The sequence below is a fragment of the Chrysochloris asiatica genome, unplaced genomic scaffold, assembly GCF_000296735.1.
Source record: "Chrysochloris asiatica unplaced genomic scaffold, ChrAsi1.0 scaffold00027, whole genome shotgun sequence".
In the NCBI taxonomy this organism is placed as follows: domain Eukaryota; kingdom Metazoa; phylum Chordata; class Mammalia; order Afrosoricida; family Chrysochloridae; genus Chrysochloris; species Chrysochloris asiatica.
The window spans coordinates 16,009,593-16,032,411 of NW_006408545.1; the positions used below are offsets into that span (position 1 = coordinate 16,009,593).

The window sequence follows — 22,819 nt, forward strand, 5'->3', positions numbered from 1 at the left end:
AATTCCTTTTCAGAGAATTAATTTTTGCTTTAAATATTTTTATTATGATTTTACAGAATCCAGACATAACTACAATTCCTTTCCTCTCTCCCCACCCCCAAATGCTCCCTTACTCTATCATACTACATGACTTTCATCCATCTCATATTCTTCTAAGGTATTTAGGCTAACATTGATGAATCTTGGTGGCTACTTTTATTTTCTATTTATAGTATTGTTTCAGATATTTAGTAATTTAAGTATAAATGTTATACTGAGCTATATTAAAAAATTATTTTCTGTGTGTTTGTACCAACAGATTGGTGATAGTATTGTGCACAAAGCAAGAGAGACCTTGGAACGAGCTATTAAACTAGTGAATGACACCAAGAAATGGGGTGCTAGGGTTGTATATGGTGATACTGACAGGTAATAGATTGTGTGTTGAAGTTGTGTTTTGCATTTCTTTGTATCTATATCCCAGTGTTTTAAATGGCTTATATGTGATCCCTCCCCCAAATTAGAATTTTACCTACATCCTCTCCAGGCCTTGTGGTCTCATGATTAGAGTCAACATGGGTCATAACTTTTACCAGCTATGGTCTTTAAAAGAGACATAAAAGGTAAATCTCCTGACCACAAACTGGAAAGAATCTCAATACATCCCTACAGGTAACTCTTATTGTTGTTGTTATGAAGTTCCATCGAGTCGGTTCCGACCCATAGTGACCCTGTATAGGGTTTCCGATCAATAGCTGGTGAGTTTGAACCACCAACCTTGCAGTTCAAATGACTTTGCAGTCTGGCGCATTAGCCCACAGCTCCATACCGGGACTTAGTGTTAATAGCTCCCTCTTTTTCTACTACATTTTTCTGTCTTGTAAGATAAAATGTGACCTAGGTCACACACTCCCCATAGAAATTCCTCTTACATTGGATTAAGTAAGGGGATTGCATCCCACCCTAACCTTATTACAGCTCAATGGCTGATCACAATCTGAGGGATGATTGCTTCATTACATAACTACCAGTGGAAATCATGTGCAGCCAAGTTGACACGTGTTTTTGCAGGACGCATGCAAAAACATGTGTTTTACCATTACCCTAGGTTTGAAAACTAGTCAAAAATCTGCCAGCTAGTCAACAATGGAACTAGATACTGATACTTAGTATTTTGATTCCTAATGGGTATTTTCTGGCCACATCCAACTTCACAGATTTTATTATACCATTTAAGGAAATTTTTACAGTGTCATTAGAACCTTTGATCACCGCTCACTGCTGGACACCCAGTCAACAAAGACTGACAAGAGGGCAGTTCACTCCAGGGCCTGCCTTCATTACCCCAAGGTGATAACGCTGAAGGCTGCATGGAGGGAGGCAAACAGGAATCTTAGATATTAAATAGTTTATTGCCCTACAAAGCTCAACCTTACCTAACAGTGTTTTCATTCTTTCTGATTTCTCATACTAAAATCAAGTTTTTTCTTCAGTGGAATAGTGACGAAAAAAAGCTATAAAACACTGCTGTAGATTGATAGTAGTAAATGATGCTTGCTGATGTAAAGAAAGTTCCCAACTGAGAATGAGAGGATCTGGATTCTCTTTCTAGCTATACACCTGAACGTGGGCTGATTAAAATCACTTAGCTTAATAGTCTCATCATCAAAATGAAGGAAATCCAGTAGATGATGATGAATGACTATTGCCTGCCTCAAATTTCAAAATGGTTTATTTTTTTCAATCTTGGGGTTCAGCTAAAGGAGACAGATTACCAAAGCATCAACAGGTCTCTCAGAAGGATGTTTCTCCTTTAAAGCAGTCATACGTGGGGTTTATTTAGATGGTGTAATACATAGAAGCACTGTTTGTATATTGTTGTTGTTGTTAAGTGCCGTCAAGTAGGTGCCATAGCGACCTGTATAGGGTTTCCGAGAAGTGACTGGTGAGCTTGAACTGCCAACCTTGCAGTTCAAACTGCTCTGCAGTCTGGTGCATTAACTAAACCACAGTGCCACACCAGGACTCCCTGTTTGTTATTATATGTAATGATGGTTCTCAGTCATATTTATGCCTCCCCACTGGGATATAACTGACCTTCATCAGCTACTAAAACTCCCGATAGAAGTGATTCTCAGGCAGGGTAAGGAAGGATATTTGACAGGAAAAGCACCTACACATGCTATTTTAAAAACAGAAGAGTAGTAGAAAGCTAGAATCAGGATCTTCTGGGAAATTCACCTAGAATTCATCCCAGTATACTCCACACCCCTCACTTGGACTTAAAATTGGGAGAATAGTCTAGTTAGATTAAAAGCATTAGTAATAAACAATTGGAAACTCATTTCAAAGGCTAGTCACTTCCATTCATGTGACCAAAATCTTCCATTAATCCTAACTAGCTCTAATCAAGTTTGCCTCCAAATCAAACTTGTCAAAATAGCCTAGATGGACTCAACAGACCCACTGATACCACTGGGTAAATTATCAATTATATACCCCACCCAGAATAATTGCTTTTAAAATATAAAGTCTCTGAACCTTTAATTTTTAAATCAGTTTTACTGAGTCTATAGTTCAAGCAGTTTGGCAAATTAATGAGCTTGTTTAATGAACTACCATCACCGAGATGCCAAACATTTCTATCACTCTAGAGAGTTCCCACATACCCCATTGCAGTCAATCCCTCACCCTTGCTATCATACCCAGGCAGCCACTTACATGATTTTTGTTGCCTTAACTTACTTTTTGCCTATTCTAGAACTGTATAGAAGTCTGTGTATGTACACTTTAATTTAGAAATGTTTGCATTCATCATTGCATCTGAATGCTGTAAGAATAAGCTTTGAAAAAAGAAACCAGTTTAACAGTTGCTATAAAGTTGACTTAACATATGATAGCAATTGCATTCCTTGCTCTTTACTTAAGTGATAACATATGCCCACAGAAGGATTTGCAGATGAATCTTCATTGCAACTTTATTCAAAATAGCCTAAAACTAGAAACCATCCAAATTTCCACAAATGGATGAATTCTAGACAAATCATGGTATATCCATACAATGGAATACTACTTGGTGATTAAAAAAAAAGAACCAACTACTGACACTCTCAATAATGTGAACAGATCTCAAAAATATGCTAAATGAAAGAAACTAGACATACCAGCATACTTATTGTATGTTGTTACTCTTAGATTCCATCAAGTGAGTTCCAACTCATAGTGACCTTATGTATACAATAGAGTGAAACGCTGCTCAGTCTTGCGCCACCCTCACAGTGGATACTGTGTTTGAGCCCGTTGTTGTAACCAATGTGTCAGTCCATCTCATTGAAATCTTCCTCTTTTTCAATGACTCTCCTTCTCCAGGGGCTAGTCCCTCCTGATAACATGTCCAAAGTACTTGAGACCAAGTTTTGCCATCCTTGCTTTTAAGGAGCATCTAGCTATACTTCTGAGGCAGATTGTTCATTCTTAATGGCAGTCTGTGGTGTGTTCAGTATTCTTCATCAATGCCTTAATTCAAATGCATCAATTTTCTTCAGTCTTTCTTATTCATTGTCCAACTTTCACATGCATATGAGGTGATTGAAAAGTTGGGTCAGGTACACCTTAGTCCTCAAACAGACATCTTTTGCAGCAGATTTGCACAATGCAATACATCATCTGATTTCTAAACTACTATTTCCGTGGGTGTTGGTTATGGACCCAAGTTAAATGAAAGCCTTGCCAGCTTCAATATTTTGTGCTTATCATGGTGATACAACTGTATAGATTTTTTTTTTTTCTTTAAGTCCTCTTCACTTTCAGCAAGCAAGGTGGTGTCATCTGAATTGTGCATTTTGTTAATGAGTCTTCCTACAACCCTGATGCTGCATTCTTCATATAAGTATGGTGAGAGGATACAACCCTCACATATACCTTTCCTAATTTTAAACCTGTTCAAACAGCTGACTCTTGGTCTATGTACAGGTTCCACCTGAGCACAATTCTGGAACTCCTGTTCTTTGCAGTGTTGTCCACAATTTATTGTGATTCATACAGCTGAATGCCTTTGCATAGTCAGTAAAACACAGATAAACACCTTTCTGGTACTCTCTGCTTTCAGCCAAGATCCATCTTGCATCACCTTCAGTTCACATGGTTTCCTGGTTCTACCAGTTAGTTCCCTATTGATGTACTGCTGCAACCATTTTTTTAAATTATCTTCAGCATAATTTACTTGCATGTGATATTAATGATATTGATCAATAATGTCTGCATTTCATTGAATCACCTCTCTGGAATGTACATAAATATTTGGATCTTTTCCAATGGGTTGGCCAGGTAGCTGTTTTCTAAATTTCTTGGCATACACTAGTTATTCAAATAGATCCAGTGTTGTATCCATTTGTTGAAATCTATTTGTGCATACAACACTTCAACTGTTCTGTCAATTCCTGAAGTCTGTTTTTTGCCAATGCCGTCAGTACTGTGTGGACATCTTCCTTCAGTATCATCGATTCTTAATCATTTGCTACTTCCTGAAATGATTAAACATCCAACAGTTCTTTTTGGTTGTGGCTGTGTATATTCTTTCCATCTTATTTTGATGCTGTTTGTCCATAAACTTGGTCAGTATTGGACTTGAGTTCTTGAATACTTCGGTTCGTTCTGCTTGAGTAATGCTGAGCATGTTTTTCCCTTTTAGTTTTTTAATCCCAGGTTGTTTTCATACTTTATTATGATATTTTACTTTGTCTTCTCAAGCCTCCCTTTGAAACCTTCAGGTTTTTCACTTCATTATTTCTTCCATTCACTTTAGCTACTTTAGCTTCTAGAGCAAGCTTCAGTCTCTTCTGACATCTATTTTGGTCTGCCTTTCTTTCTTTTCTAATGATCTTTTGTTTTCTTAATGTATGATGTCTTCCCACAACTCATCTGGTCTACAATCAATGTCAGCTTTTCAAATACATCTTGGGATGGTCTCTTATTTCAGGTGGAACATAGTCAAGGTGATACTTTGGCTCTCATGAACGTGTTTAAATTTTCTTCAACTCAACATGTACTTGCATATGAGCAACTGATGGTCTGTTCCACAGTCAGCCTTTGTCCTTGTTAGTTTGTTTCTTAACTTAATATTGTGATTTGGTTGACAGTTTATAGAGCAAATTGGTTTCCCATTCAACAATTCACACATTATGTTTTGTGACATTGATTGCCCCAGTGTTGGTTAAAATTAATTCAAATTGAGAGAGTTTTTTAAGACCTTAAGTAAAATTGAATGTATCAAAACATTTTAAAAATATAAGATTGGTTTGTTTCCAAGACTAGAAACAAGTATCTGAAACTCATGCTTCAAGATATTGTTCATTTCCACTACTTAGTGTCTTTCCAATATAATTATTAATGAAGATAAACTTCATAATCTCTTAATACTACATTAGTCTTTTATTTCTGCTGAAATAATTTCTGCTCTATGGAAGCAGAGTGTAGAGGCTCTGGGAAAAGCACTGGACTGTGAATCACAAGGTTGGTGGTTCAAGCCCACCAGTTGCTCCACGGGAGAAGATGAGCCTTCCTACTGCCACAAAGACTTACAGCCTCAGAAACCCCATGAGTCAGAACCAACTTGACAGCATTTAGCAGCAATGTATCTGTTGGATATTCAGTACGAGCTATATATTCAGACATAAACTGCTATTGTAAAGTTAACTGGATTATATGTTTGCCAGTTTTGTTTTAATTAGTTTTCTTTTAGTATTTTTAAAGCCATATTAGAAATTGTTTCCTCTTGACCTGTATACTGTTTGTAGGATTATACATCAGGAATATCTCTCTGGAAATCAGTTTGACAGGATCTTTTAAGACTTTAGAAATGTTTATACACTCTGTCCAGACATTTTACTTCTAGGAATTAATCCAAAGAATATAATCAGATATGTGCCAAATAACAACCTATTGTCATCAAGTCGATTGTGACTCATAGGACACTTTGTTGTTGTTTGTTTTTAAAATGCCGTTGAGTCGACTCTGACTCCTAGCAACCCTGTATAGAGTTTCCAAGGAGCGGCTGGTGAGTTTGAACTGCCAGTCCTGTGGTTCAAACTGACCTTGTAGTCGCCGCTTTTAAGACAGGCTAGAACTGCCCCATACAGTTTAAAAGATTGTAAATCTTTATAGAAACAGACTGATCCATCTTTCTCCTATAGCAGCTGGTGGGTTTAAACCACCATTCTTTTGGTTAACAGCCAAGCACTTTACCACTGTGCTACCAGGACTCCTTAAATAACTATTATGTAATCAATATTAGGAGAAGAAACATTTTTACAGTGTCAATTATAGAAGTGTAGTTAAAGTATAATACAAAAGGGCTTCAGAAAGCTAGTGGAAAAGTTCCATTTTTCCATGAACTTTTTGGAGTTCTCTTGTATATCTATTCATCGAAATACAATATAACTATACAAATTATGTAGAAAAACTAAATTACATGGGGAAATGTTCACAGTAGACTATTAAATGCTAAAAGAAAATTGCTAAACAGTTTTATCTGTGATCCCTAAAAAAGATTTATTAGATGTCTTAAAGATTTGTAACTAGATATACCATGAATTGGCAAAGAAAGCGTGATAAAACTTGAAAGTTTAGATAGGAAGCAACATAATAAGGGAAAATAAAGTGAAGAAAGGTATTTTCTGTGTTGTTAAGAGTGTTAGCCAGGAAAAGTTACTTTGCATGAAGCATTTTGTTGTAATTATTCCTCATTACTTTATATTTAATCCCCTTAGTATGTTTGTGCTACTCAAAGGAGCCACTAAGGAGCAGTCTTTCAAGATTGGTCAAGAAATTGCTGAAGCTGTGACTGCTACCAATCCTAAACCAGTGAAATTAAAGTTTGAAAAGGTAAGATAATGTAATACTGGTAATCACTTACAAAATTCAAATATCTCTTGAGAGATTTCTGAGTTGTTCAATATATTTTCAAAATCATTAATGGGTCTTTAAAAAGTGTTAAATTTTTTGTGTTGTCTCTTTTCTTAGTTTCATATATTTTCTCAAAAAGAAAAGTTAAATCTTTTTATTAGGAAATGAAAGGATTTTTCCAGTTACTATTCCTGTGTAACAGACCACCCCAAATTTGTTTTATTTGCTCTCAAACCACTTTTTTTTTTAAATTCAGAGAGGGCGCAGAGGGGATGGCATGTCTCAGACCTCTCTACAAGACCTGCATCCTCAGCTGGGCTGAAATCATCTGAACTGTGCTCACACTCTTATCTGGTGGTTGATGCTGACTGCTAGAAGGGATGTCAGCTGGGACTGTCAGCTGGAACACCTAAAGCTGGCCTTTCCCTGGGGCTGCTTGGACTTCCTGACAGCATGGTGACTGGGTTCACAATGAACATTACCTGAACCCCAAAAAAGGCAAAAGTTGTTTTGCTTTTTATGACCCAGCCTCAAAGTCACACAGCATCACAAGCTTCTCTGCATTTAATGAATTGTGAGCATAGCCCCATGTCTTAATGGAAAAACATTAAAGTCTCATTGTTAGAGGACCACATAGGCTAGGAGATGGTGTTTGAGTCATTTTTGAAAAACAGTCAACCACAAAGATCTTCAACTATTTTCACTTTACTATAGAAAAGGCAAGAAAGTGACAGATTATTCATCTCAAAACCGTTCTGATTATGTCACTCCTTTAATTGTATGCAAAATGAATTGGAGAGAAGAGAATCTCAAAACAGGATACTGGTTGCAACCTGTATAACCAGAACTAGTGTAATGACAGGAGTCCTGGTGCTGTAGGATAAGCACTAGACTTATAACTGCAAGGACAGTGGTTCAAACCCACCACCCACTCCTCAGAAACCCTATACAAGGTCACTATGAGCTAGAACAGACCCTACATCACTTAACAACAACAGTGTAAGGACAGCAGGGAAAATGAAGATGGTACAATTCAAGAAACATTTCATTTTAAAAGGCTGGGCAAGAATAAACAGTTTTAAGAGGACAGTATGGAAAGGAGAAAAGGTAGAAAAGAATCAAAAATGACTTCCACATGTTTACTGTGCACATACTCTGAACCAAGAATTATGCTAGAAATGCTTCAAAGTGGGCTCAGCTTTGGTAACTGCCCTGAAGAGTGATCAGTCTGATGGGGGGAAGGGATGATACAGAGGAGGAGAGAAAACATAGAGAACACAGTGGTAAGTGCTACTCCCGAAGTACATGTAAAGTACTGGGGCTGCTAAACCCATCTCGTAAAGTAAAGAGCATGGTGTCTTCAGAGATGAACACAGTATACAAAACTTAACCCAAAATACATTACAGACCTCACATAAAAATCACAGAGTTTCTAAAAGAAAGTTTAGATATTTGTTAAGGATTCTAGTGCCTATGTTCATGATGAATATTGGTCCATAGTTTTATTTTCTTATGTCTGTATGTGCTTGGGGACAAGAAAAGCCTGAACTCATTGAGTTGAAAGTATTCCCTCTTTTGTTTTCTGAAAAGAAAAAAAAATGTGTAAGATGGGTAAAATTATTTCATCCTTATGTTAGTTAAAATTCACCAGTGAAGCCATCTAAGTCTTTTAAGAAAGATTTTTTTTTTTTTTTTTTTACCTAAAATGGGGCTACAATGTACCCAGTGAAGGAGGCTTCCTTTGGAGCCTCTGCATTACATAAGACCATAGGGGGAATCCTGAACCCCATCCAGAATCTTCTGAGGTAGGAAATTTCCACTTGAAAGAACAAGCAGACCAGCCTGGAGTGCCTAGAAGAACAGAAAATACTTCTTGAAAGAAAGACCCACAGAAAAAATACAAAACAATAATGGTAGTCTGACTGATTACTACAAGAACAAGCAAGTTGCTCACCCAGGAGACGTCAAGGCAAGTGGTCAGGTCCCCTCAGGGCAAACTCCCTTCCAAGACTAAGACTCAGTGGAAATACATGAGCAGACATGTGCTCTGACTGGTGACCACGTTGGTCACTCATAAGGGGAAGTGAGGGAAAAACAGCAATGAAGCAGCAAGCTAAGCCCTACCACATTCAGTAGGCTCCTGTGAACCTGGGTGGAGACCTGGTTGGCCAGCAGTGTGGCAAGACCTGGGGACTCCTAGACCCAGAGTCAGTGACATAGCCACAGAGGACTAGAGTGGAGAGTGAAGCGTCCAGCTGATAAGAAGTGAGGGCATATGCACAAAAACACCCACACTTGCAGATAGTACCCACCTGACCTGGCTTCAATGGATGGATGATCAGAATTCAGCTAGAAGAAGAAAGAAGAGGAGAAAAAGAGTAATCTGATACAATTTAATGAACTTGACCTACTCCTATGGATTCAGTAGCTCAAAAGAGGGAACAAATCTTTACAGCAAGGTTCATTCCCCCCTCAATACACATGTTGACAGAGATGGGCAACTTGAACATTGACTACCCAAAATGAGGGGGCTACAAAGGCAAGAAACTTTCAAGAGAGAGCCTAGCTAAATCCAGAGGGTGCAGAGGAAGGTAGAATCTCCACTGAGTAGTATCCAAGCTGTCTGGGTGGAGCTGATGAAAGGAAATGGAGATAGGACTCTTGTGACACAATAGTGAATAATTGCTATCAGGACTGACTGTAAGGGTTGGAAATGTAAAGGTAGACATTTTGTAGCAAAACAAGGGGAGTGGTTGACTTTGTAGTCAAGGAGCAGAGGTCCCTGGGACCATCAAGGGAGAAGAGCAGAATGTGGAACCCTATCCAGAGAAACAGTGACGCCAGAGATGGAGGCAGAGACGATATGGAGAGAGGGAATGGTTGGGGACTTTAGACACAGAGAGAGAGAGGAGCTGTGTGCTGATAACCCCAGGGCAGGCTTGCAGGGTATACTTTTTGGTTGGTTGATGATGCATGGAGGGGACTGTAACCATGGCAATGAAACGATATATACAATAGGATGAATGTAAAGCTAGTGTTCTCCCATGTAAACTATCACATAATTCACACACACAAAAAAAAAACATTTAAAATGAAAGATTTTTCATTTTAAATTCAACATCTTTGATATTGCATTATTATGGTTTTCTGTTTCTTGTGTCAGGTTTGATACCTTATGGATGTCAAGCAGTTTATCCATTTCTTCTGAATTGTCAAATTTATTGGCATGAATTGTTCATATTTCCTTATTATGGTTGTAGTATCCAGTAGGGTCTCCAGTGATGTCACTGATATCAATAATTTCTGCTTTTTTCCTCATCCATCTAGCTAGAGGTTTATCAATTTTTTGAACTTTTAAAATAACCATTTAATTTGGTATCCACACTATTATTATTTACTTTGGATTTAATTTGCTCATCTTTTCCTTTTTTTTAATTTGGAAACTTGAATCATTGATTTTAAAGCAGTCTTTTTTAAAGCATTTAAAGCTTATAGATTCTTTCTAAGCACTCCTTTGCTTGCATGTCGCAAATTTTGATATATTTTTATTTTCATTCCTTTTAGTGAATTACAATGACCTATGGGCGGGCTATTTAGAAGTGTGTTAAAAGTTCCAAATATTTGAGCATATTCTAAAAATAATTTTATTAATAATTCCTTTGTGGTCAAAATTTTTTTGTCTAGCATATGTTCTGTCTTGATGAATGTTCCATGAGACCTTGAAAAGCCATGTGTATTTCTGGTTGTTGGATATAAGTGTCACTTGAGTTGATGGATAGTATTTTTGAAGTCTTCTGTATTCTTTACTGATTTTTCTTGTCAGTTACTAAAGAGGTGCTGAAATCTTCAAGTATAGTTGTGGATTTGCCAGTTTTCTTCCTTTCAGTTCTGTCCATTTTTGTCATATACTTCAGAGTACTTTTATTAGTGCATATACTTTTAGGATTAGATATCTTCTTGATTAATTGTCTCTTTAATTTCCATTAATATTCCTTGTCTTGAAATCTACTTTTTTTATTTATATTAATATAACTGCTCCAACTTTCTTTAATGCTAGCTTGTATATCTTTTTTTATTTTTAATTTTCTATGTCTTTACCTTTAAAACGTTTTTCTAATAGATTGCTTACAATTGGACCTTACTTTTCTATCCGATCGTGTAATTTCTGAATTTTATTTGGGATGCTCAGATCATTTACATTTAATGTGATAAATTAGTAATAAAGATTGAGGGCAGTGGGAAGCGTAAATAGTAATAACATTGGTGCTGTTGTTAAGTGCCCTCAAGTCAATTCTGACTCATGGCAACCAGTTAGCAGTTCCGTGCTTATTCTGTAGTGCCACACTAAGGAAGAAAAAATACTACATACACTTATTGATCCAGGAAGTCTATTTAAAGGAATTTATCCTTCAGGTTTATTCATGCAACAGTATTGTTGTTCATTGCAACGTTATTTGTAATTCCAAATAATTGAAAACATCCTAAATGACCCATATTGAGTGTACTGTTGACTACAAGAATGAACACATCTGTCCTAGAAGATGGACAGCCAAAATGCAATTTAGAAGCAAGGATGACAGGACTTTGTTTCCTGTACTGTAGACATGTTATCAGGCAAGACCAGTTCTTAGGAAGGGACATCATGCTTGCTAAAGTAGAAGGTCACTGAAAACGAGGAAGACCCTAAACAACATGGATTGATTGACACACTGGCTACAACATGGGCTCTAATGAAGCAGCTGTGGCGATGGTGCAGGATGGGGCAATTGTTCTGTTATAGGATCTTAGGATCCTCATGACTGGGAACTCACATGACAGCACCTAACAACAACACTCTTTTTTAAATTTTGTATCATAAGTGTCATTTGTTGTTAAGTGTACCATAGAGTTGGTTCCAAACCATAGCGACCCTGTGTAGGTTTTCCGAGGATTGGCTGGTGAGCTGGAACCACCAATCTTGCAGTTCAGACCAACTTGCAGTCCAGTACATTAGCCCACAGAATTTCAAAAATTATTTAAGAAGAAATGATTGTTGGCTTTTGAAGAGCGTATCAGTTGAAATCAGGACAAGTAATATTACAAGAAAAATAGTGACTGAGTATTAAGGAAGTTAGGACAACTTGTTTTGTATGCTTTCATCTCCATAATTATATCATGAATTTGTATGGCATTGTAGGATTAGCACTGGACCACAGGGTTGGCTTGAACCACAAGGTTGGCAGTTCAAACCCACCAGCTGCTCCTCGGAAACCCCTATACAGGATCACTATGAGTCAGAACCGACCCAATGGCACTCACTTAACAACAAACTATAAGAACTCCTGGTTTGTCACTATCGGATAAGCACTGAACTGCTAACTGCCAGGTTGGCGGTTCAAACCACTAGTTGCTCCTCAGAAACCTTATACAGGGTCATTAAGAGTCAAAACTGACCCAACGGCATTTAGCAACAACAAACAGTACTAGTACTTACAGTTTTTTAGAATTAACATTTGATTAAAGAAAAGAGGAAAATAAAGAGAAAATATCCATGGTGGGGAAAACTGTTACTGAGAAGGCGTTTTGTTCATTTCACCACAGGTGTATTTGCCCTGTGTCTTACAAACAAAAAAGAGGTATGTAGGTTACATGTATGAAACGCTGGATCAAAAGGACCCCGTGTTTGATGCAAAAGGAATAGAAACAGTTAGAAGAGATTCTTGTCCTGCTGTTTCTAAGGTAAGTTTTATCTAATTTTTCTTCATTTGTAGGAAATACACACATATTTAGGTAGAACCCAATAACTCTTGAGAGATTAATTTCTGATCAAAATGACTTATTTTTGTCCTTAGTTCCTGACTTTTTCCCAACTTTAACTTTTACCAAAGTTGCTATAACGTAACATATGAAGTAAGTGAGAGAAAGGATAATATAATATGGTATCATGACAACATCCAAAACAGCAGGGAGCCAGGATAAAGAAGAAAAACAAGCAACCGAAATTACATGAGACATAATTCACCCCAGGTTAACAGAAAGTTAGTTGTCTTGGGTTATCAAATATAAATTAGGGGAATTTCTGACCAATGGCACTATAACTTATCCAAAATTTTCAACCATAGTAAATTTAACCATAATGCAAGGAGGCTTCAAAAAGTTCTTGGGAAAATTTCATTATCTTTCTAATTCTACTTTCCATGAGCCTTTTGAAACCCCCTTGTATTTCAATTTGTTAATTTTTCTTTATGTAGTCTCCAACTCCTTCCATGGCAATGTGGAACACTGAGTTCTATGAAAATACTAAAATCATAATGAATTAATAATTATTGTCAGTCAGTATGATATGAATTTTGTATATTCAGTACTCGTTCCAGGAAGAAGTGTCACTCAGTACATTCTTTCTCTGCCATCAGGATCACATCTAGACAAGCTCACTTGTGTAACTCGTGCACATAGGTCTTAGTATTCACCGTGATACATGAGACTGCTCACTTCTATCTAATTTAAATTCAGTCCACTGCAGGAGTCCCCTGCACACTGGTTAATTCTAGTAGAAACATTTAAACATAGAAAACTCTGTCACCGCTTAATATGTACTTATCAACACAATAAAAGGCATAAGACTGATTTTACTGCTCAGTGATCCTTAAACCACTCTGTCCACCTAAATTGAACTCATTCTTTGGAAGGGTAAATGAAAAACAGTGCACAGAAGTGTGTTTTGCCTTCTGTGCCTAGAGTGCTTTCTTAGTTAAGAAGAACTAATAACATGGCAAATGTTCATCTGCATTACATTCCAATATGATTTTCCTCAAACGACATGATATTCAATTTTAAAAGCTGCAAGCTACATGAAATCTCCAAAATATTTTTCAGTATCTAGCATTTTTTTTTATTATCCAATCATTTTAAGTAGCAGATTATTTAGATAGATCAGCAAATCACCTAGTGATACCATAATGGAGTGTAACAACAGTGATGAAACATAGTAGGAGACATTTTATCTATATGTGCATGTCTTTTTTTCAAGATGCTTGAGCGTTCTCTAAAGCTGCTATTTGAAACAAGAGATATAAGTCTAATTAAACAGTATGTTCAACAACAATGTATGAAACTATTGGAAGGGAAGGCCAGCATACAGGATTTTATCTTTGCCAAGGAATACAGAGGAAGTTTCTCGTATAAACCTGGAGCATGTGTGCCAGCCCTTGAACTTACAAGGTAATGATGAATAAAACCATACTACCTCAATATCTCGCAAGTGCAGACCTTGGGTTCTGCACAGGTTTAGAATAAATGAAAAGACACTTAGACTGTGGATACAAACACTTGTTTCTTCACTTGACTACACAAAACCTCATTGAATGGGAATGGATGCTTTCACATTCTTTGTAAGTTGTAAAGAGAAAGCGGGAACTCCTGGGCTTCCCTTGGAAAACTGTTCAATGAAATTATGATCTTATTCAGAGCTTAATGCACTTTATTAGTAGACTAATAATAAGAATTATGTGCCATCAAGTCAGTTCCAATTCATAGTAACCCTGTATAGGGTTTTATATAAAATTCCCAAGGCAGTTGTAATTCTAATTTGAAGATAACTTTTATAGATTTTTCATTGTCTCATTATTGTTTCTCATTTTATTTGCTGAAAAAAATGCCTTCCATGAGTCTTTGTCTATTTTATTTGGGGTTTAATAGGAAAATGCTTACTTATGACCGGCGCTCAGAGCCTCGAGTTGGGGAGCGAGTGCCATATGTCATCATTTATGGGACCCCAGGAGTACCACTTATCCAGCTGGTAAGGCGTCCAGTAGAAGTCTTGCAGGACCCAACTCTGAGACTGAATGCCACTTACTATATCACCAAGCAAATCCTTCCACCCCTGGCAAGAATCTTCTCGCTTATTGGTATTGATGTCTTCAACTGGTATCATGAATTACCAAGGGTAAGCTAAAGATTCCCTATAAAGCTAAAGATTTTATTTGTATGCTATGAGAGGCTAAACAGAGGCTCTGGTATTCTAAATTGGCTCCTAGTTTCCTAAAAGAGAAACTATTACATTTTCTTCAAGTACCTTCCCAGCTTCTGTCAGGTTGGCCAAATTATGAAACTGTTAAAATAAATTCTATAGTATAGATATTTCCAAGGTAAACACAAAACAACTTGGAATAAACCACTTAATAGAAAAAAATGAAAGAGAACAAAAATTATTTCAAAACGGATGTTTTAAAAATGTATAAGATGTAGTATCTAGACATTGTCCTAGAGAAACTAGGCTAAGCCAATACTTTTAAAATAGCATAGTAAGGTAAAACATTTAACATGAAATCTTAGCAAAGGGAGCTTGTTTGAACTCTTCTTGGTTTAGTCACTAGGAACCTAACAAAGCAATATGTGATTCTATAATAGTCTAAGATACATATTTTAGTAGACTGTAGTTTTTATCTACTGGTTAGAATTCACTTCATATTTGCTTAGTCATTGCTGTAATCTCAGACTATGCAAGGCAATGATATTCAGACAAACTGATAAAGAAAAGTTGATACTTAAATCATTTCTACTTTCTCAATAAGCACTTACTAGCCTAAAGGAAACAGGAAACTAAGAAAGCAGACGTTGAGGCTGTGCTTTAGAGACTTTGTCCTGATGGCTGTCTATAATGCTGCCTCCTGGTACTGGGCCAGGAGGCTCAGTGTTTTTTAATTACTGTTTTATGTAATCACCAGCAAAAATGTTAAGTCAATGCATTCATAAGAGACTAACTTAAAAACTTTTATGCAAAATGAGTTCTAAGACACCAGAAGAATATGCCAAAGATATAATAATAATAATAATGATAAGATAGTGTTATTTCAATGTAAAAAGAGCACCTGAAGACAAGTCTTAGAAACCAGTATTAACGTCACATGAAGAATTCATATGTGACATGTAGCTAATTAAATTTGAAATGCGCCATGTTTACTTCTGCTTGAATTTTAACCCAGACTATAAGTCGTTAACTTGGTTGTTGTCAACTTTCCACTTACCTATTTCCATGACCCAGTTTGTACAGACCCAATCACTATTCCCTCCCAACTGGAATTCTTTCATCCCCTCTACCCTATATGATCTCCTTCATTTGTGCATCTCAACCAGAAAGACTAAGATGTAGGTTCCACGAAAACAGGGACTTTGTTCAATTCCTTTACTCCAGTGTCTACAATAGTGTCAGCACATAGTTGTCGTAGTTGTAATTGCCTTTGAGTCTGTTCTGACTCATAGCAACTGTGTATAGGATTTCCAAGGAGTGACTGGCAGGTTTGAGCCACTAACCTTTGGGATTAGCAATCTAGTCCTTATCCTACAGCATCACACCAGGACATGTTGTTATTAACTGCCATTGAGTCGGTTCCTACTGATAGATAGTACCTTGTATTGGGTTTCCAAGGAGCAACTGCTGGTGAGTTTGAACCACCGACCATGTGGTTCAAACCAACCTTGCGGTCCAGTGCTTTAGACATAGTAGGTACTTAATACTTATTGAATGAATGGGAAAAAATGTCTATAATTAGCATGAGAATAGTAGCTCTGCTGTGAAGTTGGTTCAGACTTATTTCTGAATTGATCTTTCTGTAGTTCCAGAAAGCCACCGGCTCCACTCGAAGTGAACGGGAAGGGCGGAAAGGCACCATTTCTCAATACTTCACCACCTTACACTGTCCTGTGTGTGATGACCTGACTCAACATGGCATCTGTAGTAAGTGCAGGAGCCAACCTCAGCAGGTCGCAGTCATCCTCAACCAAGAAATTCGAGAGTTGGAACGGAGGCAGGAGCAACTTGTAAAGGTATGTCCTTGTTCAGTAGACCAGAATTGCAAACAGTCTGATTCTCTAGGGAAATGTTGCCATCTCTTGAGGTGTAGCATGAAATCTCACACTTGGGTTCAGAGTGGAGTGAGGGCTCTAAACAGATAAGTTTCTTCAAATTTCAGAAGTCTCTAGTGGAATTATTCAAAGTGGCTTAATTTATTTCATAGATTATTGCTTTTTGTTTTCATGGAATAGTCTATTATGTTTATTAAAACCTAGAACTAGAATGCCCGTCCACCCAATGTTTTCTATGACAGTATTAGAAAAAGAAAGGTCTCAAGTCCTCTGTCTACACTAATCTTTCTCACAAAAATCTGTTTGCCCTAGAGAATTGCTAGTAAACTTCAGAAGGTTCACAGAGTCAAGAGAGAACATTAATAGTTACCATGATTGTTGCCAGAGCAGAGCCCATCCTAGGCACTCTGGCAGATGAGTAAACTGACCATAGGGCAGGTTTCACTGCCTAGTAAGTGGCAGAGCTCTGAGATACAGATATATAAAAGAGGCAGAGATGTTGTCCAATGTAGAAATTCTGGTAGAAAAAGGCAGCAGAAATCTCTTTTAAAGTAACATAAAAATAAATAAATAAATAAATAAAAAATCTGAAGAAAAATTACCATAGCATATTCTTTAAAAGCAAATATTTTTCTTAAGGGGATAATTGTATAGTATGCCATCATATTTTTACATTACATTTTGACTTGTAGACTGAGAGAACAGTTTTGGAGTGGGGTTTTTGTTGACTTGGTTTAGAACAGTATATATATATATATATATATATATATATATATATATATGTATATTAAGTTGGAGTATTTTGTAAATCAACCACATAATTGAGAGATTTAGTGGAAAGTCAGTCAAGCTGATAATGAGGACATCAGGATTCTACTCTAGACTCCGTAACATGGGGCAGTGTCTTGGCCTCACTTTTGTCAAGTATAAAATGGAAAGGTTGGCAGGATGTTCATTCCAACCATCTAGCTCTAACATTCTGAATTCTCTTATGTAATTTTTATAGAAGTTTATCTACTTACAGACCTAATAATATGATCCAACTACCAATGTATAAAGATCAGACTTTGCACCTTGTTTGAAGGGTAAAGAAGATTTCGAACCAAGACATCAATGTGCAGAGTCTCTTAGTAGGAAAACTTAATTGAACACAGAGAGGAATAGTGTCTTCAGAGACCAGAGTCAAGAATCTTAGGGATTGTAGGAGGACTGGCAAGGTGGAGACTTCAGCTTCTGCATCATTCTAGCTGCTGCACTTTGTACTGGCAGAAAATTCTTAGCAGTAGTGAATATAGCCATTTGGAATGTATTATTCCACTTTTGTTAAGGATTGTTGTTAAGTGCTGTTGAGTCGGTTCTGACTTAAAGTGACCCTATATAGGGACTGAAAGGAGCTTTGGTAGCGTAGTGGTTACGAATCGGGCTGCGAACCTTAAGGTCAGCAGTTCGAAACTACCAGCCGCTCCGCGGGAGAAAGATGAGGCTTTCTACTCCCGTAAGGATTTACACCCTCGAAAACCCTGTACAGGGTCGCTATGGGTCGGAACCGACTCAACGGCACACAACAACAACAACAACATATAGGGACTGAAGGAGCAGCTGGTGTGGTCAGGCCAGTGCTTATCCAACAGTGTTACACCAGAATGGTGGTAGTGTGCCACTGAGTCAGTTCCTACTCAAAGCAGCCCTGTGTAGGATTTCTGAAACTATAAGTCTTTACGGGAGAAGAGAACCTTATATTTCTCCTGTGGAGTGAGTGACGGTAGATTAGAACTGCTGACCTTGCAGTTAGCAGCCCAGCTTGTAATCTACAATGCTACCAGGACTCCTTTTATTAAGAATGGTGGTATCTAAAATGAACATTTATTTTGGTGCAACCATAGAGGCCCACCTACCTTGTTAACATGAAAACTTCACTCTTCCTTCTCTCCGCATCCAATCTGCTAAATAGCTTTTTAAGTACGCTGACTTTTCTTATCTTTTTTTAATCAATCCTAGTTCAGACCACCATTATCTCTGATCTAAACTGCAGTAGTCTCCAAACCTGGTTCCCTGTCTCCGGTTTTTGCCCCCATCCTGTCCATTCTCAACTCTGTAGTGCACTTGCTGTCTGTCTCTCTCTCACTGTCTGTCATTATTACAGCACTTTTCTCACAATGGGACCCGCCTGCAACCCCTCTATCACCATTTCTTAGACGTTTTCCTATCACATTCTACCCTCCATCCATGTCATACTAAACCTCTTATAGGTCCATGAATAAACCTTAATGTCTCCCACCTCCTGGGCCTCTGTTCTCTCTGCCTGGAAGACTCCTCCATCCCCACTAGCCATATGAGAAGAATCAGTTTAAGCCTCTAGACCAGGTGAAGTCTTCACTACAGTGGGCTCCCTGTCATATAACCTCCTTTGCTGTATTGTTTCACTGTGATTGTATGTGTATCTGTCTGCCCATTAAACACCAAGTGAACTCAGGGAGAGCAAAGGAAGTTCCCTTGGTGGCATCTGTATGAGAAGTAAATGTGGGCAGTCCCTCTAGAGCTCCACTAAGGGCAATGGCTGCATGGTCTTTCCCTGGACCTTACTGTCTCCTGCCCTCAACTACAAATACTGTACTAGTATTGCCATCCATGTAATCAGATCAGTTGGCATTATGATTTCTTATAAAAATGCAGTTTAAAAGAAGTATACAATAAAGTAAGGATGGGTTATCTCCTTTCATGAGGTACTTTTAACTTTAGTTTAAAAAAAAAAAAACAATAATTAAAACGTGTTAATTATTTAGTGCATTAAATAATCCATAGAAACTTTCATAAAGCAGAATTTACAGAGGATGTGATGAGAAAAAGACAGAAACATACTAGTAAAAGTAACAGGAGATTTTATGTCAACTCTTAGTCCAAAATGGTTAATGTGGTCAGGATATAAGCATGATTGTAGAAGAGCTAGACAACATACTAAGGTACACCTAATGCCTGTATATCAATCTCTGTAACCCAATACTAGGGAGTACATCTTCTTTTGTTTTTAAAAAAAACAAAACCATAAAATTTGTAACAAAAACCTGATTGAATTTCAAAAAGAAATTAATGTTTTACCAATACATTGCCATAAAACTACCAATTAATAACAAATTCAGAAAGCAAAATGGTCCTTGAAGATTTGCACATTCCCTATTAAACAAGAACACCCTACTAATCACATTCTAGCATATTTATAGCGAGCGCAGAGAAAAATCTTACACACTTTTAACAAGAAATATGAAAGAATGAAAGCAAATTAAGCAACTAATTGAATTTTTTTTTTTATTAGAAAGCAAGCCAAATGACAGCTAAAAGAAAGAACCAATAAAGGTTAAAGCAGATGTGTTTTAAAAAAAAGAAGTGTCTCTGTTGAGGTGTTAAAGTTTTCAGTGTAAACCTGAATCCTGCTCTCGTGCTCAGGGTTTAAATCACCAGTAAAAGATCATGGACTGAACCACTGAGTTAAATTTAGTAGGCAAGTAATTCCACCTGAGTTTATCAGACCTGCAGAGAGCGTGTGTCCTGACTTCGGAGTAACTGCAGTGCATAGAGCTGTGGTACTGAGACTCTCTAACTTGGGAATGGATTCGAGTCTACTGGCAGAGTCCTACATTGTGAACAGCACACTCAGAATTCATAGAACAACCCAGAGCACATGTTTCTAAACAGTTTGCTTGTGGGAATATCACAAAATTAGATACAATAACCAATGTATTCAGAAAAATGTGCCCTTCAAATGACAGGATGATACTGGGGGCAAGGACAGACATCTGGTACACCCCCAGTCAATCTCTAAAGCAGAAGTTCTTTGATAATACATGTCAAAGTATTCACTGGAGCACATTTGATTTCTCGCTTAAAAGACAACCTAGAGTAGTTGCTGCTGCTTGGTATTCCTTTTTTAAATCACTTGGATACCCTATTCAAGTGAAAAAATTAGTCTGTATTTTTCTTGGGGTTCTCATTAAGGATCCCTGGTTACACAGTGGGCTGCTAACCGAAAGGTGGGCATTATGAACCCACCAATTGTAGACAGCAGTCTGCTCCCATCACACTTTATAGCCTTGGAGACACTGTGGGGCAGTTCCGCTCTGTCTTTTTAGGGTCCTTATCAGTTGAGTCAACTCAGCAGCAATGGGGTGGGTTTGGTGGGGTCCTCACTGGTATCCTTTTAATTACTTTTGCATTTTTCATGTTTTGTTATATTATTTGTGACTAGAGACTTTTGAAGTATAGTCTAAAAGCTAGTATTTGTGTTAAGACATTAGAATGCTTATATTATTTCCTTTCTATCACATCTCATATATCAGAATCATTTGGGGGCCTTAAGAAGTACAAAGTTTTGGTCTTTATGCCCAGAGACTCTGCTTCAGTGGTCTGGAATGGGCTCAAGCAGGAAAGAGTTTGTTGTTAAGCTCATCTGTAGCTAGAGTTGTGAGACCCACTAATCTACACCGCTACTTTTAAATTCTGTAATTATTTTTCATATTGGCATTTTCTCTTCTGAAATAAGAAATTACATAACTTGTGATTAGTATATTCAAAGATAAATGTCAATAATTTGGAAAACTAATGTTATATATAATTCATTTAAGAGGCATTTTTGTGCAGTGGGTAGGTAGCTCACTAGGTGGATTTTAATAAAATAGGATTCTGCTATAAATGAAAGTTAATCTGAGGGATGAAGGGAATCACTGGGTAATTTTGCACAGTTTGTTGTTTGAAATGTCCATTAGAAGTGTCTCAAGATAGAGTAGGTTAAAGTAGTTTTCTAAGAAATGAGTATTATGAAACTTCTGCGACTATATTATATGCCCTATGAAGAGGCTCCAAAAAGTTTGTGGAAATTTTCCATTATCTTTCCTTCCATTTCTTCATGAACTTTTTGAAGCACCCACATATTATGTCTTCCAGTAATCTGTACTGAGGTCATATGGCATTTTTAAAGTTTGTTATTTATACACACACACATATATAAATATATAAACTTTCCTGTTGATATCTTTCTTTCTCTTATACTTTCAGATATGCAAGAACTGTACAGGTTGCTTTGACCGACATATCCCGTGTGTTTCTCTGAACTGTCCTGTACTTTTCAAACTCTCTCGAGTAAATAGAGAACTGTCAAAGGCACCGTATCTCCGGCAATTACTAGACCAGTTTTAAAGTGTGAATTTCACAGAATTCCAGGTGCTATTGTTTTCAGTGTTTACCACTAAACTGTTGTGCATGGTGCTTTTTCAACTTGAGTCAAGGATGCGTGGAGACTAAGAAGACTTTTATGGTAACAGAACTTAAAATTGTACTTGTTGATCTCTGAGTAGCTCACTTCTTACAATGTACAAATTCCTCATTCTTTCACCTTTTTAACATTGTTTTATAATGCAGGTGTTGAATTTGCTCCAGTATGTGTACCATCTTGTAAATCCATTTTGAATAGATCATGTTTACTTCCCTGTGGAAGGAGCACTGAAAACCTCTTAAAGAAAAACCATTAGTGTATTTCCTTGAACTGTCTGTATCAAGATGTGTTCCTTAGAGATACCCATTCACTTTATAATTTCAACTGCAAAATATTTTGTAAATACACTTTTTTACTTTTCAAACAACTGAGTAAAATAATGTGCAATGAATTTTATACAGATGATTTTCAAGTTGTTTGGTATATTTCCTCTAGGTTTTGCTTGACTCAAAGTAGATTTGTTATTTTGATCAAACCGTGCAAACAATAGTACCATGTGTAGCATTTTGAAACATTATTTTCTAAAACCGCTGTCTTGCTTTAGCTAATGGGGCATTGTGAGGAACTGTGCAAAGACATTTTTGTTACAAACCTGTGGGCCTGTTGCAATACTTTAAAAATAAAAAAGTTTATTCCATTTTTGCTTGTTTTGTATAGACATTTCTATTGCTTCTAAATATGCTTAAAATATTTTCTTTCATTATGTACTGTATAGTTAATCTTATTTGCCATCATCTTGAACACAAAATGTGTATTTAGAATATTTGTATAACTGTATAAAATGAAAAAGGAATTATGTGGTCAGTGCATTGTTTTCTAAACTGGAAATCA

General features: G+C 37.0%; 1 protein-coding gene across 1 annotated transcript in view; it reads left to right on the forward strand.

Annotated features, from left to right (window-relative positions):
* The window catches only part of REV3L (REV3-like, polymerase (DNA directed), zeta, catalytic subunit), a 216,320-nt gene extending 194,408 nt beyond the window's left edge, over positions 1-21,912 (forward strand). Inside the window, exons 26-32 of the mRNA XM_006839926.1 lie at positions 299-408; positions 6,747-6,861; positions 12,463-12,600; positions 13,892-14,082; positions 14,560-14,806; positions 16,477-16,686; positions 21,772-21,912. Coding sequence (XP_006839989.1) covers positions 299-408; positions 6,747-6,861; positions 12,463-12,600; positions 13,892-14,082; positions 14,560-14,806; positions 16,477-16,686; positions 21,772-21,912 — 1,152 coding nt within the window. The remainder of the gene's footprint in view (positions 1-298; positions 409-6,746; positions 6,862-12,462; positions 12,601-13,891; positions 14,083-14,559; positions 14,807-16,476; positions 16,687-21,771) is intronic.
* The last annotated feature ends 907 nt before the right edge of the window (positions 21,913-22,819 follow it).